The sequence below is a fragment of the Oryctolagus cuniculus genome, chromosome 8, assembly GCF_964237555.1.
Source record: "Oryctolagus cuniculus chromosome 8, mOryCun1.1, whole genome shotgun sequence".
NCBI lineage: Eukaryota > Metazoa > Chordata > Mammalia > Lagomorpha > Leporidae > Oryctolagus > Oryctolagus cuniculus.
The window spans coordinates 66,366,620-66,378,744 of NC_091439.1; the positions used below are offsets into that span (position 1 = coordinate 66,366,620).

A 12,125-nucleotide genomic window follows, 5' to 3' on the forward strand; every position below is an offset into this window, starting at 1 on the left:
CAGCAAAGTTTCTTGATGTCACCACTACTCCTCTCCAAGGAAAGATGTACCAATAGCTAAATGTACACCAAATACCCACATCTAGATTTCTAAATACATTATTATCAGAAAGCAGGGTTACTTACAAACAGAATTGATTCCAGATCTGGGATAGGGAAAGCATAAGGTAACTGATTTGCCTTATACCAGAAAGCTGAGAAGAAATCAGAGGCTAATGGGAGAAGCTCAAATGGATACAGAAACCATTCATAAAGGTGTGGTATCACTGATCAAATCGGAGACAACCCTGAACATCAAACATCTGCAACCACTACCTTAAAATAAAAAAATGTATTTACTTGAAAGGCAGAGTGACAGAAAGAGAGGGAGATACAAAGGGGGAGGATTTTCCACCTGCTAGTTCATTCCCCAAATGCCAGGCAGGGGTGGGCCGGGCCAGAGCCAAGAGCCTAAAACTCAGTCCAAGTTTCCCTCACCAGTGATAGGGAACCAAGTACTTGGGCCATTAGCAGTATCCTACCTCTTCTCTTGGCTCCTTTCGTCTTGCTCTCCTCTCGTCTCTCTTCTCTCCTCGTTAGCTCCTTTCCTCTCTCTCTCCTTCTCCCTGTTGTGAACACGTGGCTCTCTTGGCTTCTCTCTTCTCTCCTGCTCACTCTCTCTAGCCTCCTCTTCTCTCTCTCTCCCCTCTCCTCTTTCTCTCTTACTCTCCTTTTCCCTCTTTGCCCCTTTCCTCTGGTCTGCTGTGTTTTCCCCAATAAACTCATTCCCTTAAAAAAAAAAAAAAAACACACACACACACACCAGTATCCTACCAGGTACATTAACATGAAGCTGGACTGGGAGTGGAGTAGTCAGGACTATATAACCAGCACTCCGACATGGGATGCAGAGGTCCAAGCAGTGTCACAAAGCACACCTTACCACCTTTTTACTGAAAATATTAATCACGTTACTATTTTAAGTGGAACAAACTTCATTTACTAAGTGATGAGAGGAAAACTCTTCAGTGTGTGTGCTCGGAGGTGTTTAGGAGGGACTCAGCTTTTATATGATAGAATTAGGGGAAACCGCTACTAGGAACTCCTCTTGAAATGATTATCAAACAGCAGTGACGATGGACACTAATACCTCTAGAAGAGAGATTGCTGAGGAATGCATACTCTCACAGTGCCTCAGTATCACTCCATAGATTACATGCTAATTACAAAGTGGAAAATAGATATTAACAATGGTGATCTGTTAGCAACCTCCTTAACCAACTGATCAAATTGAGAACCCCCAGCAATGGAGCAATCAGGCATTATGTGCCTCCTGATATGATGCAATATGAAGTACATAGAATCACCTATGAGTCTTCTCAAAAGTGTTTAACCAGGAGCAGGTGTTTCCCATAGAAGTCGGGACACTGCTGGGAACTCCTGCATCTAGTATAGGTGTACCTTGTTTTGAGTCCCAGCTCTACCCCTGATTCCAGCTTCCTGCTAATGTGCATCCTGGAAGTCAACAAATGATAAGCATTTGGGTGGCTACCACCCAATTGGGGAACTGGGCGTAGGCTCCTGGCTCTAGGTTACCCCAACCCTGGCAACTGTAGCCATTTGGGAAGTGAACCACCAGATGAAAAATCAAACTTTCCTTCTTTTGTATAAATAAAATAAATTAAAAATAAAGATTAATTGTTTAACCAGAATCTAAGTAAGCATTAGGACTTAATTTCTGGCTTGCAGTAAATATAGGAAATAAAAAAAGACACTCAGAATATCAGGTAATCAAAATTATACATGACAACTAAGAAGTCTCTTCAAAAACTCCAAATGATGAAAATAAAGATGAGAGGAATGTTCTAAACTGAAAGAAGCTAAGAAACATGAAGATGAAACACTGTATCAGAACTTTCATAGGATCCCGAGTCCGTAAAATTAAACAAAAATCCAGCTCTTATAAAGATGCTCTCTCTCAAAAAAAAAAAGATGCTTGGGATGATTGAAAATTTTGAATAGGACTGGCTACTAGACAATACTAGGGTGATTCTTGCTCCTTTTCTTAGGTGTAATAATGGTGTTACAGTTAAGAAACAAGAGTGACCTTGTCCGTGTAAGAAGCATGCTGAATATCTTAATGATGAGTGGTTGTGCTCTTATTTGCAAATGTTTCAACAAATACACACACATTTACACACAAAGACGTACAGATAAAACAGAGGAAAACATTAATTTAGATAATGAGTATACAGCAATTAGTTATACAGGCAGAGTATCCTTTCTCTGTAATGCTTACATAAGCAGTGTTTCCAATTTTTGAGTTTTTATGATTTTGCAACATTTGAATAGACTTCACTGATTAAGCATCCATACTCCAAAAATCTGAAATCCAAAATTCAAAAATTTTATGTCAGCACTCAAAAGTTTCTGATTCTCCAATAAAGATGTTCAATTTGTGCTATTCTCTAAACTTCAATTTGTTTGAAATGTCACAATAAAAAGCTGAGGGAAATTCAATGAAATAACAAAAGCTCAAGGTGGGAAAAAAAACAAAAACCTTGTCTACAACTCATACTAGTGATGTAGGCAGGCAGATAGGATAAAATTGATTAGATTTGTGAGCTGGGAGGCCATGCCTTCACCACACCCCCTGTGTGATCGCTTGCCCCTACCTGACCCCACCTGTATGCCCACCTGCCAATCAGGCTACATAACCACTCTCTTTTGGAAGTGGATAAAAGGCCTGGAACACAGTGGGCCTTGCCCCTTTATTCACCATTATTGCCCTTAGTTGCCCTTGTTGCCCCGCGCCTTCGGGGCATGCGCTAAGGCCACTCTCTCTGCCTTTGCTTCACTACCCGGGCTGCTCATAACTAAATGCTTGCAGCATGTGGCTCCTGGCCTGCTCTCTGCTTAGTATGGACCCCAACTTAATTTCTAGACTTTTCTTTCTCCCTTAGATAGAGCCCTCATGCATTTCTCTCACTAAATAAAAAGTTTAAAAACCTTACCATGCTGCCTGATCGATCTATTTGAGCCAGTATTCAGAATTCTTCTCTGAATTTGTGGCAAGAACCCACACAGCTTGTTAGTTTTGGGAAATATTAATAAGCAAAACAGTTTCACTAGTACCTCCCTGCCATTTATCATTTTGCAATTCCTGTCTATAGCTATAAAGCAAAACATAAGTCCCTTGAGGACAGTTAATATTTTAAATTTTTACAAGTTTACAGATATGAAAATACATAAATGAACACTGCTATTGTAACTAACACAATACACCACACTAACAGAAATAAAAAATCCTGTTAATTTCCAGTCCTAGCCAGGACAGAAAACAAACTTTCTGATGAGAAAAGTTGAGTATGACCACTTTGGAAAATGACCTGGCACCATCAAAACAAAGCTGAACACATATCCCGTGACTCCTAGGTGGATAGCCAACAGAAACTGAAACACAGGCACCAAGAGTTAGATACAAAGTTTAGATAAGCACTGCTTACGGTATAGGAGCAAAACCTGGTACAACTCATACAACCATTAAAACAAGAATGAATAATTTATGATATATTGATTCACGGGACTATCAATGAAAATGAATGACTACAGCTACACACAACACAGACAGATCTCAGAAGATAATGTCAAACAAAGCAGGTGGCAGAGAATACTACAGTGATTTTGTTTATAAGAATTTCAAAAATGTCAAAATTAAACAATGCATTATTTAAGGAATCCAACATATGGAAAAGAAAATAAATGATAAACACACGATTCAGGACACAGAACCTGCTGGGCGAGGGATGCAAAGGAGCCTTCTCACCTGTTTTCCTCACAATGCTTTTTTACTAGGTTAGGTAGTAACACACGGGCATTTTACCATGTCATCCTGTTTCTTTAGATTTCATAGATGATTTAGTAAAATAGTTTTTATTTTTCTCAACACCAAAAGCAATTTAGAATAAATACATAGATACTGACTTTAAGGCACTTAACAAACCTCAGTTCAAAAGTAATACTAAAATTTTCATATAATAACTGCATTTATATTTTTTCTACGATTTAACACCAAACAATGCAAAGTTGTCAGAATGCAAATGGTCAAACCAATTCCCATACCAGTTAGTGAAATACTCAAATAATAAAACAAATCCCTATTCGGGGGCAGGGAAGTAGTCACACCATATCTAAATCTAATTTTAGCTATTTTGCTCAATGATTTAGGTTTGTAACTTGATGGCTAACAGTAACCTTCAGAATCTGACACAAAGTGTAGTCCTGTTGCATTTATATCCAGACAGATACTTTAATACAATTCCATAATACAAGTAAGTCTTTGTTGCCTTTCATTCTGTCATGATACAGGAAATGGGTAAAGTCATAACTGTACTTAACATTTACACCCTAACCACTCTTGAGAACCTTGAGATTATGACCCAAATAAATGCAGAGCCCACTGACAGGGTTTTAAAGAAATCTTTCCAACAAACAGCACAATCCTGATCCATCAGGAAGAAGTCTCTACTAAGCCTTGCAGCCAAACAAACCGGTTACTGAAGACAAAAGCAGAGAGAACTTACCTATAATGAGTAATCTGGGCAAGGTTTCACAGGGTCCCTCACCCAAATTCAACTACAGCTACTAAGCATACACACACACACACTGAGGAAGGCAGACTTGGCTAGAGTAGGCTGAATTGTTTTCTATTCCAAGCCAGAAACAAGACTGATACCAATCAAACAAATCAAAATAAGGAAACTTATAATTATGCTTGCAGCATGTGGCTCCTGGCCTGCTCTCTGCTTAGTATGGGAGAATTATCTGTCCAGACATGAAAAAAAGATTGCTTCACTTTAACTCCATGGGGTCAGGAGAGGTTCAGGATAAAGCAGAAAGGGTTATAATTATATCCCACTACATTTAAACTCTTGTGTGAAGAGAGGCACAATTGTTGTTGTATAAAGTATCCCTGCCTATGTGACATCTATCTAGAAGACTTTGCTCTTGATTTCACAGATAATTCCCCATTAATATAGAAGTATTTACTATGCCACTGCTTCTCCCTCCTAACACACAGTGTTAGGTATGTGCTTAGATATGCACTTCTCTCTGTCGTCCCTATCAAATTCACTAAGACCAAACCAAAACCTCTGCAAATATACCAAACCTTCCAAGGGGCTCACCTTAAAATAACTGTGGTTAAGGATGGGCACTAGGACTTGAGGTTAAAATACCTATATTTCCCATTGGAGTACCTGGAGTTTGGTGACCAGCTCTTGACTACAACTTTCTTCAATGCAGATCCTGGGAAGCAGTAGTGATGGCTCAAATTGTTGGGTTCCTGCTACCCATGTGGGAGACCTGGATTGAGTTCCCAGATCATAGCTCTGGCTTTACAACCATTTAGGGAATGAACCAGTCGATGGGATTAAGAGTTCTCTCTCTCTCTCTCTCCCCTTTGTTCTCACCCTCTCTACCTCTCAAATAAACTAAAAAAAAAAAAAAAAAAAAAAAAAAAAAGTGTTGAAAATTTTTTCAATCCACAAATTAAGTGAACAGAAAAAGATTACATCTATTTCCTACAGCACTTCCATTTCCGAAATGATCAGAGTTTAAGACTTGTATAAGTTGACTAGTGACCACTGAAATGATGCCTGCCTTTTTTTTTTTTTTCCTACAAATTCTACTATAACACAGTTCCTGTTAAAATCCCAGTAAAGGCCCACAAACCAACAAGAATCCACTGTGAGAACCATGTTCTAGACAGGACATACAATCAGCCTGGGAACGTTTAACCCTGGGTACATGTATAAATTCTACCATCATCAGGGACATTTGTTGAAGAGTAGTTAAACAGCTACTAAAAAATTGTAAGGAAGCAAGGGCATTTGGTGCAGCGGTTACAACACGGCTTAGGAGGCCCACGTCCCATTCCAGCATTCCTAGTTCAACACCAGGTTCCACTTCCAATCCAGCTTCCTGCTAATGTGCACCTTGGGAGGTAGCAAGTGGATGGCTTATGTACTGGGTCCCTCCCACCCACACAGGAGATCCAAATGGAGTTTCAGGCTTCTGGCTTCAGCCTGCTCCAGCCCTGGTTGTTGTGGCATCTGGGGTATGAACTAGCAATCTCTTCTGTCTACACCTTTCAAATAAAATGAAAATTAAAAACAAAAAAAACAGTTTAGACACGGGAACAAGGTCATGAAAAGAGCAAAGCTTGGTGTGGTGCTGCCATCTCTTCCTCCTCTGTGTCTCACACAGAGGTTCCAACACCACCATGTTGGGACAGAGCATTGAGAGGCTCAACCTATGTGGTCTGTAGGAGCCACAATGAGTCCAGAGAAGAATTTGCCATTTTCAGTGGAAAACAAGTGGAGGCTGTTAATAGTGGTAACTTTATATTTTGGATTTGGATTCACTGCACTTTTCTTCATAGTATGCCACCAACTGCTTACAAAAAAAGGAAGCTTTAGTTCATTCATTTAACAGATAATGAAGAGCATTTCTCTCTTTGAAAAATGGATCAAACTCAAACTCATAGCATACTGGATATGTCTGTAAATAAACTTATGACATGAAAAAAATACTTTAATTGGAAAAAAACTATATTCCACCACAAGTGAACAACAACAGCACATCCATAACAACGAACTATTCAGCATTTACAAAGGATAACGTAAATGTAGCCAGACATAACATTCCCAACATACTGGTTAAGACACAAGGTTGGGGAAATTTGGTGAGATTACATAAGGCATGGTACCATTTTAGTAAAAATATACAGAAGCACATGCACATAAATGTATGTAATATACAAATATGTTTATGACAATACGCACCAAAAATTTCAAAGAAATTATCTCTGGGTAACTAATGGGTTTTACTTGTATTTAGTATTTTTCTACAATAAACAGCTAGTGAAATTACTTGGTTTTAAAAAATCGTATATACATTTGCTTACAAACTCCAACAGCTGTACTCAAACTCGCCTACCTTACTGCAATTATCTAAGGGTGGTCTGAAGCAATATGAGCAATTTAAGAATTTAAAGAAAACCCCCACAAATAAAAAGTAGAAAGTAGCACTATCTCCACTGATGATGAAGATGAATTCCAAAACATCCTGCATTGTTGGGAACTCTGTTACTGAATAAGGAACAGTTTCACCTAGCAGGGCTGTGGCTCACAGACTGCCACATATCAGAAAGGCAATTCCTTCCTCAGCTTCCAACTTCAACATCCAAGATTCAATTAATCACCTTACCTGCCACTTTCTTTGAAACAAAGTGTTGCAACAATTTGTTCAACTTGTTCATAAATAATGCTTCCCAAATTTTTAAAAGCTTTCCTTAGAACTGATTTCAAAAGCATTATTTATGAAGTTACACATATAATAAAACCATTTACTGAACACTGTAAGGCACTTTGCATACCCTTTTATTGACTTTCCCCTCAATTCCATTTAGAGAATTCTCCAGGTAGCCTTCTCTTATAAATCAGAAGATGACAAGGACCCAAGGACACAGTAGCAAAGATTTAAACCAAAGTCCTACTCCAAACTCAGCCTCCTTCCATTCACACTACACTTACTTCCTTCCAAGTTCTACTGCCCTATAAACAGTTACACATCACTCAAGTTCTCAGCTGATCCTTTAACGCAGGACAAGACAGCAAGTTCCTTGCTATTCACTAAGTTAAACAGCAGCTTAAAAATGGAAAGGAAATTAAACTCAACCATAAGTGAATAAACAGCAGAACATCGATAACACATTACACCATTCAGCCTTCACAGAGGATACTTAAGTGCAGAATCTATCTGTCTGCTTTCCAAAGCAGAACCATTGATTTCTTCGATTTAATGAACTGAGTGCCATGTGCAAAACACAGCCTCTATCCTCAAAAAACTGAAGACAACACATACACACACTACTTTTAGGAATCAATACTTGTATCAAGAAAAACAACCAAAGACCAGGAAATCTTGGAGAGTTCAATTTTCAAGTAAAACAGCTTCTACTCCTTTAAAGGATCAAAACATCTTAAAATTTAGATATAAACATCTCTACTTCATTAAACACAAAGTATGGTTTAAAAATAAAAAAGAGCCAAAATTTATGAAGTTTAATGTGCTAAGTGCCTTACATATAAGCATTTTCTCTTTCCCAAAACCATAAGATAGGCACTACTAATGGGGCCCATGTTTAAAGGATGTAACAGAGCTTATTTTCCAAAGTCACACAGTTAGCAAATGGTAGCGTTGAGATTCAAATGCAGCACCCCTCTACTTCTGCCTTTTGATACATTTATTCATTGACTGAAAACACTTCCTGACCAACTTCAGCATACAAAGCATTGTACTATGAAATGATAGGACAATGAATAAGACAGCTTATGCAGGAAGTTTATCTGATTAGTTCATTTTGTTTTGTTTTAATTCAAGAGGCAGACAGAGTTCCTATCCATTTTTTGACTCCTCAATTGTCCACTACAGCCAGGAGAAAGCCAGGAGCCAGGAACTCCATCTATGTCTTCTATATAGATGATAGGGACCCAACTACATAAACAATTACCTGCTGCCTACTACAGTGCTCTTAGCAGGAAGCTGGGGATGGGGCGTGGAGCCCAGAATCAAAGGAGCACTACAATACACAATGTAGGCTTCTTAACCACTAGGCTATTGACCCAGAAAGTTTTGTTTTCTAACAAGTATGGTGACTACAGATTGTATAAAATGTTGTAAAGGAAATATACAATGCAATATGACAGAGTAATTGGTAGCATTACTTCTGTGCTGGGAAGGCCTGGAAGAATTTTGCAATCTGCTCTCAAAGACAAGCTGGGCAGGGACCAGAGATGCAAGGGGCACGGCTGAGAACACTCCTCGCTAGGAAAGGATCAGAGAAGCAGCAAAGGAAAACCCTATTTTCATCACAGATGTGGAAACAGGCTCATAAAAAGAGACTTGATCAAGGTTGCAAGCTGGGATTGAAAGGAAAGTTGTGAATTCAGAAAACAACAGATGACATTCTGGGTAAAGAACATAAACACAGCCTCTACCCAGAGCAAGAAAGCAAGGCTTGACTCAGAAGAGTATCCTGCCTGTGGGACTGCAATCCTAAAGCAATGGGAACTCTATTTTAAAAGCTGATTGGGGTATGGCAGTTTCTGGCAACCTGGGAGTGAGTTTTCTTGCTAACACATGTACCAGGAGGTAACAGGTGATGGTTCAAGTTTTTGGTTCTTGGCACCCACTTGGAAGACCTGGACTGAGTTCTCAGCTTTGGCCTCTGCGAACAGCTTGTTCCAGTCCTAGCTATTGCCAGCATTTGGGGAACGAACCAGTGGATGGCAGATCTCTGTCTCTTTCAAATAAATAAAATGAACAGGTAAAATTTTAAAACCAGACTGTGGGAGGTGGTAATACAAATGAGGAGAAAGATAGCTGTGAGACCACTCTGGAAATGTTTGACTTACAGACACCAGAAATACACCTGCAAATCCAACATGGAATAGCCCCATCCTATTACACTGAATAAACCTGACAGGTTTCCACAAATGTGTCAGTTATTTTCCCACAAACCCCAGTGATTCAATGCTCTACTGAATGTCACCTAAGCTTGTTGAGCACGATTTCGTATTACTGTTTGAAAAATTTTACAGCGAAGTGTCAGTACGCATTAATTCACTCACCACTAGAAAACGCTACGTACTTTTAAACACTGTAAACTGTATTACTCGTCTCAGAAGCGAGGCAATTTTCAAAGGCAAACTATCGTTTAGGTCCAGATCCCAGATGGACCTCAATAAATAAGAATATGAACATTTAAAGAATCCAAAAGATCTGTATTGGGTTTGGCTTGTTGAGTAGACCCGAGGCTATTTTTAGATAAAGCACTCCATGTGTAACTTTTTCCAAATGATATCATCAAAGATTATATCCTATCTAAAACAAGACCTATATAACAGCTAAGATCTTAAAGCGATCATCTGCAAGTATTGTGACCTTAGGATTGCATTTATATATTGACTTTCATATGTTTACGTTTTTATCCATTTTATGCTTTAAACTACTTATTTGTATTTTCTGTTTTATTGCATTTGCTTTTATGCTATGCATTTACACTGTTATGTATGGCAGCGTGAAACCGTACTGGCACCCTTTAAAAATAAAAAACAAGGTCTTACATTGTATCAGCATTTCACGTTCACCGGAGATGAGAACCAACATGTCAAACACAAGGAAAGCGATCTTCATCGCCCTCTCTACAGGGTTAACACCGAAACTCAGAAAGATGAAGGAACTTGGCTAACTCAGTCTCGCACACGAATGAACCAGCCTAACACTGGACTCCTAACCAACCTGCTCTCTTCTACTGGGTCTCCGAATGCAGCTGGAACCCTAGTACCCTTCAGGAAGCACAAACACGAGCACACTCTCCACGCGGGACCCCACGCAACGCCGGGTTCGCTCCACTGCACAAAACTGATTGAAAAGCACTCCAGACTTTAGCATAACCCTCGAGGGCTGACTCGGTGGGAAATTGAGTAACAGCGATGACTCATCCGTTCATTTAGGGTTTTCTCAGTTAATAATCCTGGATGCCGTAACAGAAGCAAGGAACTACACAGACCCCTCTCTACCCCCAACCCCAAAGTTGCTCAAGTGTCCAAGCGCGGTAGTTAAACACAAAGAAGTAAGGCTGGAGCGAACCTCCTTCCGCTCCGAGGCTCAACCCTCCTGAAGCGACCCAAACCACAACGCCCTGCGGCGGGTCGCTTCGGACGCCAGGGACTACCCGTCCCCGCAGCCTGCCGCGCCCCGGAGCCGCCCCTACCTGCCCGGGACAGCCCACACACCTGGCAGCCCCCGCCCCTGCGGCGAGAACCTGCCCCTAACGCGGCGCCCCGGGGCGGCCGGGCGACCCGGAGCAAGTCCGCTTCCGCCCCGGCTCACGTGGCCGCCGAGACCGCGCCCCCGCCCCCGCGTGGGCCCGGAGCGACCCCGGCCGCCGGAGCCCCGGGACCCCCAGAGGCCGGAGGGGCGGCGACGCCGCGGGCGGGGGGAGGAGGAAGCGCGGCAGGAGGAAGAGGAGGAGCGCGTCCCGGCGGCCGCGAGGGCAAATGGGGAAGGGAGGGGGACAGAGCAGGAAGGAGGGGGCCCGGCAGCGGCGCCGGCGAGCGGGTGTCTACCTGCGAGCAGAAGTACGAGCCCTGAATACCCAGCTTGATGCAGGTGGGACACTGGAGCTTGGCCTCGCTGCTGCAGCCGTCCGTCTCGCACACGCGCGCCTCCACGGCCGCCATGCTGCTTGCCTGCTGGAGGAGCGCCTCACCGAGGAAGAGGAGCAGGGGGCAGGGAGGAACGGCCGCGAGGGGAGGGGAGAGAGCCCGAGCCGGGGGGGAGGAGCTCGGCGCGCCGCGGGCCTGGGCGCGGAAGAGGGAGGAGCGCAGGGCGGTGCGCGCCCCGCCCCCGCCCGCGCGCGCAGCTGGAGCCCCGCCCCGGCGCCGGCGCCCCGCCCCCCAGCGGCGACGCGCACGTGGTGGCCGCGAGGGCGTCCAGTGGGGGCTTGCGCCGGATTTGGGCCGAGGCGGGGGTGTTGGTGCTGGGCCGCGGAGGCCAGGTAGGTTCCCCGAGCACAAGCACGCTCTGTCATAGCGGCAGATACGCAGTTGTCCTTACTGAGGGAGAGCCGGGAGCCCTGAGTGCTCGCACGTTCGCAGGCGGTCGGAGCGGGCGCTCCCCTCCTTTGCACTGCTGCTCCGGATCCTCAGAAAGTGATGCCCTTTTTGAAGTTCTGCTTCTCCCTAAGCGGTGTGCGCTGTGAGGCGTCCCAGTCACCCCTCAGTCACTAAAAGAACAGCCAGGGAGCTGTCAAGGGGGCGGTGCGCTGAGATTTGCATGTGTCCTCCCCCGCCTCACCTCTCCCTTTCCCAGCCTATGCTGTTAGTAACACAACGACCGGATATTCTGCACAAGCAATTTTTTGTATTGTGCCAGTTGATGGTTTAAGCGGTAGACAATCTCCTCCGATGCAAACCTATGGGTCAATAGAATTCTTCAACAGTATCCCCTATCTACTATTTTTTATCTGGTGACCTCCTGTGGTTAAGAAAGAAAGAGAGGCTAATGTTTATTGATCAT

The 12,125-nt window shown here is 42.7% G+C and overlaps 1 protein-coding gene across 1 annotated transcript in view; it reads right to left on the bottom strand.

Moving 5' to 3' along the window:
- Positions 1-11,427, bottom strand: part of METAP1 (methionyl aminopeptidase 1) — a 57,546-nt gene extending 46,119 nt beyond the window's left edge. Inside the window, exon 1 of the mRNA XM_051820157.2 lies at positions 11,174-11,427. Coding sequence (XP_051676117.1) covers positions 11,174-11,287 — 114 coding nt within the window. The 5' untranslated portion in view covers positions 11,288-11,427. The remainder of the gene's footprint in view (positions 1-11,173) is intronic.
- Between the last annotated feature and the right edge of the window lie 698 nt (positions 11,428-12,125).